Consider the following 6,000-nt stretch of genomic DNA (forward strand, 5'->3'; position numbering starts at 1 on the left):
GTGCTCGGGTACAGCAGTTGGGAAGATATGACATGTACGTGGAGCCCGCCTCTTCGCTAGGCGCAGGACTGCACGAGAGTGGAAGTTGTGACGGGGTGGTGGGATTTGGGTGCCTTTCTTTAGGCTTCTTTTAATATTGTAAAATCAGGATTAAAAGTCTCACTGGAGAATTGCTGGAACGTGGGAGGTAGAGGTTGCAGTGAGCTGAGATCGTGCCATTGCACTCCAGCCCAGGCTGATAACAGCGAGACTCCATCTCAAAAAAAAAAAAAAAGTCTCACTGGAACTGTGAGGGGCAGAGCCTGGTGACTGACTCGTTTGGCCCTCAAAGAGGCTGTAGTTGGAGGAGAGAGCCGGGGAAGAGACCAGAGGATGCCAAGTGCTGACCTCACTCTCACTGCAGGAGGAAGAGGTGGTGGACAAGATGGATGATGATGTCTTCCTGCGCTGCATCGAGTCCAACATGCTGACAGATATGACGCTGCAGGGCATCGAGCAGATCAGCAAGGTCAGCCATCCCCTCTGCCACCGCCTTCCTCCTCCCACTCCCACACTCCCCTCCCTGCCTACTCTGAGCACGCTGTCTTCCCACAGGTGTACATGCACTTGCCACAGACAGACAACAAGAAGAAGATCATCATCACGGAGGATGGGGAATTCAAGGCCCTGCAGGAGTGGATCCTGGAGACAGACGGCGTGAGCTTGATGCGGGTGCTGAGTGAGAAGGATGTGGACCCCGTACGCACCACGTCCAATGACATTGTGGAGATCTTCACGGTGAGCCCGTGTGTGCTGCCTAGCTGCCTTTCGTGGATCTCTGGCTCTCAGGCCCCTCATTCTGTGCTGTCCACTCAGGACTTTTTCTGCCTGATTCCATTTCTGAGTGTGGGATATCCTGGCTCCTGACACCCTCCCTGGATCTGGGTGGCGACAGAAGCAGGGAAGAGAGCAGAGTTGCTCAGTCCTGGCCCTCCCCTCCGCTTCCCTCCCCTGTGCCAGGTGCTAGGCATTGAAGCCGTGCGGAAGGCCCTGGAGCGGGAGCTGTACCACGTCATCTCCTTTGATGGCTCCTATGTCAATTACCGACACTTGGCTCTCTTGTGTGATACCATGACCTGTCGTGGCCACTTGATGGCCATCACCCGACACGGAGTCAACCGCCAGGACACAGGACCACTCATGAAGTGTTCCTTTGAGGAAACGGTAACAGTGGAATTTCTGAATAGGGCAGGAGGGAGTAGTGTGAGAAGAAGGGCACACACTTTGGGCAGCTGGGCTGTGGTGATGGGACAGTCAGGTGCTGTGTGTGGAGGGGTCTCATGGGGCTGGTCTGCTCTGTTCAGGTGGACGTGCTTATGGAAGCAGCCGCACACGGTGAGAGTGACCCCATGAAGGGGGTCTCTGAGAATATCATGCTGGGCCAGCTGGCTCCGGCCGGCACCGGCTGCTTTGACCTCCTGCTTGATGCAGAGAAGTGCAAGTATGGCATGGAGATCCCCACCAATATCCCCGGCCTGGGGGCTGCTGGACGTGAGTATGAGGCCCCAACTGCGGTACCTGCTTGCGTCGGCGAGGCGGTGGGGCAGGCTGTGGGTGCGAGGGTGTCACCAGTCCATGGTTGCTGTTCTTGCTCATCACGATTTCCTGTGTTCCTCTTTGCAGCCACCGGCATGTTCTTTGGTTCAGCACCCAGTCCCATGGGTGGAATCTCTCCTGCCATGACACCTTGGAACCAGGGTGCAACCCCTGCCTATGGCGCCTGGTCCCCCAGTGTTGGTGAGTAACCTGATCCAGGAAGAGGGCCCTCCAGGTGGTTCGGAGGTGGATAAGCTGGGATCGTGAACGGTAGCCATTGTTGGAACTCTGAAGGCCGCAGAGGGCTAGTGAAAGGTGGGGCAGGGAGAATTGGGGGACTTTGGTCTCCAGCTCTGGCCTTAACTTGCTTCTCTCACTCTGTAGGGAGTGGAATGACCCCAGGGGCAGCCGGCTTCTCTCCCAGCGCTGCGTCAGATGCCAGCGGCTTCAGCCCAGGTTACTCCCCTGCCTGGTCTCCCACACCGGGCTCCCCGGGGTCCCCAGGTCCCTCAAGCCCCTACATCCCTTCACCAGGTGAGTTGTCACCATCTGTCAGGCCAGGTTTGTTTCCTCCGCAGTTCTGGGTGAGTGTGTCCATTGCTCATCTCCTTTGTTGGCTCCTTCCCCACAGGTGGTGCCATGTCTCCCAGCTACTCGCCAACGTCACCTGCCTACGAGCCCCGCTCTCCTGGGGGCTACACACCCCAGAGTCCCTCTTATTCCCCCACTTCACCCTCCTACTCCCCTACCTCTCCATCCTATTCTCCAACCAGTCCCAACTATAGTCCCACATCACCCAGCTACTCACCGACTTCTCCCAGCTACTCACCCACCTCTCCCAGCTACTCGCCCACCTCTCCCAGCTACTCGCCCACCTCTCCCAGCTACTCGCCCACCTCTCCCAGCTACTCACCCACTTCCCCTAGCTACTCGCCAACATCTCCCAGCTACTCGCCAACATCTCCCAGCTACTCGCCGACATCTCCCAGCTACTCGCCAACTTCACCCAGCTATTCTCCCACTTCCCCCAGCTACTCACCTACCTCTCCAAGCTATTCACCCACCTCCCCCAGCTACTCACCCACTTCCCCAAGTTACTCACCCACCAGCCCGAACTATTCTCCAACCAGTCCCAATTACACCCCAACATCACCCAGCTACAGCCCGACATCACCCAGCTATTCACCTACTAGTCCCAACTACACGCCTACCAGCCCTAACTACAGCCCAACCTCTCCAAGCTACTCTCCAACATCACCCAGCTATTCCCCGACCTCACCAAGTTACTCCCCTTCCAGCCCACGATACACACCACAGTCTCCAACCTATACCCCAAGCTCACCCAGCTACAGCCCCAGCTCGCCCAGCTACAGCCCAACCTCACCCAAGTACACCCCAACCAGTCCTTCTTACAGTCCCAGCTCTCCAGAGTATACCCCAACCTCTCCCAAGTACTCACCTACCAGTCCCAAATATTCACCCACCTCTCCCAAGTACTCGCCTACCAGTCCCACCTATTCACCCACCACCCCGAAATACTCCCCAACATCTCCTACTTATTCCCCAACCTCTCCAGTCTACACCCCAACCTCTCCCAAGTACTCACCTACTAGCCCCACTTACTCGCCCACTTCCCCCAAGTACTCGCCCACCAGCCCCACCTACTCGCCCACCTCCCCCAAAGGCTCAACCTACTCTCCCACTTCCCCTGGTTACTCGCCCACCAGCCCCACCTACAGTCTCACCAGCCCGGCTATCAGCCCGGATGACAGTGACGAGGAGAACTGAGGGCACGTGGGGTGCGGCAGCGGGCTAGGGCCCAGGGCAGCTTGCCTGTGCTGCTGTGCAGTTGTTGCCTCCCTCACGGGGCGTCACCCCCAGCCCAGCTCCGTTGTACATAAATGCCTTGTGGCAGAGCTCCCGGTGAACTTCTGGATCCCGTTTCTGATGCAGACTCTTGTCTTGTTCTCCACTCGTGCTGTCAGAACTCACTGGCCCAGTGGTGTTCTCATTCCTACCCCACCCACCCCCTGCCTGTCCCCAAATTGAAGATCCTTCCTTGCCTGTGGCTTGATGCGGGGCGGGTAAAGGGTATTTTAACTTAGGGGTAGTTCCTGCTGTGAGTGGTTACAGCTGATCCTCGGGAAGAACAAAGCTAAAGCTGCCTTTTGTCTGTTATTTTATTTTTTTGAAGTTTAAATAAAGTTTACTAATTTTGACCAAAAGTATGTACATCGAGTGCTTCATTGGGGTTCAGGGGACCCCCAGGCCCCTGCCTCCTACCTGGGCTGCTGCTTGATCTGTTAGGGGGAGGGGACCAGGAAAATGGGAGGGTACCTTACAGTCAACCCACGCACAGCCCCTGCTCTGTGCCAGGCACTGCTCTGTACTGAGTTTGTTGTAGTCAACAGATGCAGCTCTTGTCCTCTGTTAAGGTGATATTGACCATAACAGCTTTTTAACTTGTTTTACTGATTGTCATAGATAATTTGGAAAAGTGTAGAAAAGTATAATGCAGAGGGAGAAAAATGATCACCCATAATCCCACCACTAGGAGGCATACTTTCTTCTGGTATTTTTTCCTACACTTTTCTTGAGTCACTAACAAGTGAACAAAAATGTACTTTGATTTTGGCCTCAAACCAAGAATGAAAAGATTATATAGATGTTGTAATACAGAAGCTGAAGTAAAAGGACTTGGTAATATGCTAGTTTTAGCTGGCTATTTTTCCCCCTTTCATTAGCACCTTAATGTGGTATCAATGTTCTACATCCTCTGCAAGTCATTTCTGATTTACTTGAGGTATTTTTATTTTTATTTTATTTTTTTTGAGACAGTCTCGCTCTGTTGCCCAGGCTGGAGTGCAATGGCGCAGTCTTGGCTCACTGCAACCTCTGCCTCTTGGGTTCAAGCAATTCTCACTGCCTCAGCCTTCCAAGTAGCTGCCATTGCAGATGCCCGTCACCATGCCCAGCTACTTTGGTATTTTTAATAGAGAAGGGATTTCACAGTGTTGGCCAGGCTGGTCTCAAACTCCTGATTTCAGGTGATCTGCCCACTTTGGCCTCCCAAAGTGCTGGGATTACAGGCGTGAGCCACTGCACCTGGCCTATTATCTAGAAATGTCTATTTTGCCTTCATTCCTAAAGAATATCTTTGCTAGAGATAGGATTCTGGTGTGACAGATTCATTTTTTGGTTTTAGCACTTTTTTTTTTTTTTTTTTTAGGAGCAGAGGTTTAAATGCAAAAGATAGAGAAAGAGAACAGCTCGCTCTCTTGTGGGGGAGAGGGGCTTCTGAAAGAGAAGTCCCTAAGATATCCTATCTTCCGGCCCTCACAGTTTCTAGTGAGAAGTTCACAGTCTTTGGGATCATATTTCTTGTGTTATTTTTCTCTAAATGCTTTCAAGATTTTCTTTTTATCTCTGGTTCTTTGGTTTTTGACAGTTTAGCTTTGGTGTGTATATTGGAGTTCTCCAGAGAAGCAGAACCACTGGGAGAGACAGATATATATCTTCCTGTGCTAATAATCACATTACTTTTATATGTGATTATATATATACATATATATATATTTCTATTTACTTGAGCTTCCCCACAGCAAAAATGAGGGGTTTTGTCATGGGAATTCGCTCAAACGATTACAGGGACCAAGAAGTTTCACAATCTGCCATCTGTAATCTGGAGAACCAGGAAGCTGGTGGTGTAATTCAGTCTTGAGTCCAAAGGCCTGAGAACTGGAGGTGGGGTGGTGGTGGTGGTGGCAGTGGTGGCGCTGGTGTAAGTCCTGGAGTCTAAAGACCCAAGAATTGGGAGCTCCTAGGTCCAAAGGCAGGAGAAGTTGGATGTCTGAGCTCAAGGAGAGGACTCACCCTTCCTCTACCTTTTTGTTCTTTCCAAGCCCTCACTTGATTGGACAATGCCCACCTACGGTGGTGCAAGAGAACCTTACTCAGTCTACCGATTAAAATGCCGATCTCTTCAAGAAACACTCTCACCAACCCACCCAGAAAGAATGTTTTTCCAGCTCTCTGGGCGTTCCTTAACTCAGTCAAGTTGACGCGTAACATTAACCATCACTGTGTGCCCAGGCATAGTTTTCTCATTTATCCCGTTTGAGTTTCCCTGAGATTTTTGATTCTGTAAAATTGTCTTTTAGCGTACTTGGGAAGTTTTTAGACTTTTTTTTTTTTTTTTTTTTTTTTTAAGATGGCGTCTCGGTCTATTGCCCAGGCTGGAGTGCAGTGGCGTGATATTGGCTCACTGCAACCTCTGACTCCTGGGTTCAAGCGATTCTCCTGCCTCAGCCTCCCAAGTACCTGGGACTACAGGCGCCTGCCACCACACCCGGCTAATTTTTTGTAATTTTAGTAGAGACGGGGTTTCACCATGTTAGCCAGGATGGTCTCGATCTCCTGACTTTG

The 6,000-nt window shown here is 51.9% G+C and overlaps 1 protein-coding gene across 1 annotated transcript in view; it reads left to right on the forward strand.

Annotated features, from left to right (window-relative positions):
- The window catches only part of POLR2A (RNA polymerase II subunit A), a 30,624-nt gene extending 26,824 nt beyond the window's left edge, over positions 1–3,800 (forward strand). Inside the window, exons 23-29 of the mRNA XM_004058486.5 lie at positions 404–508; positions 595–777; positions 1,000–1,203; positions 1,344–1,530; positions 1,663–1,776; positions 1,960–2,109; positions 2,207–3,800. Of these exons, the coding sequence (XP_004058534.2) occupies positions 404–508; positions 595–777; positions 1,000–1,203; positions 1,344–1,530; positions 1,663–1,776; positions 1,960–2,109; positions 2,207–3,363 (2,100 nt within the window). The 3' untranslated portion in view covers positions 3,364–3,800. The remainder of the gene's footprint in view (positions 1–403; positions 509–594; positions 778–999; positions 1,204–1,343; positions 1,531–1,662; positions 1,777–1,959; positions 2,110–2,206) is intronic.
- The last annotated feature ends 2,200 nt before the right edge of the window (positions 3,801–6,000 follow it).

Source organism: Gorilla gorilla, chromosome 19, assembly GCF_029281585.2.
Source record: "Gorilla gorilla gorilla isolate KB3781 chromosome 19, NHGRI_mGorGor1-v2.1_pri, whole genome shotgun sequence".
Classification (NCBI taxonomy): domain Eukaryota; kingdom Metazoa; phylum Chordata; class Mammalia; order Primates; family Hominidae; genus Gorilla; species Gorilla gorilla.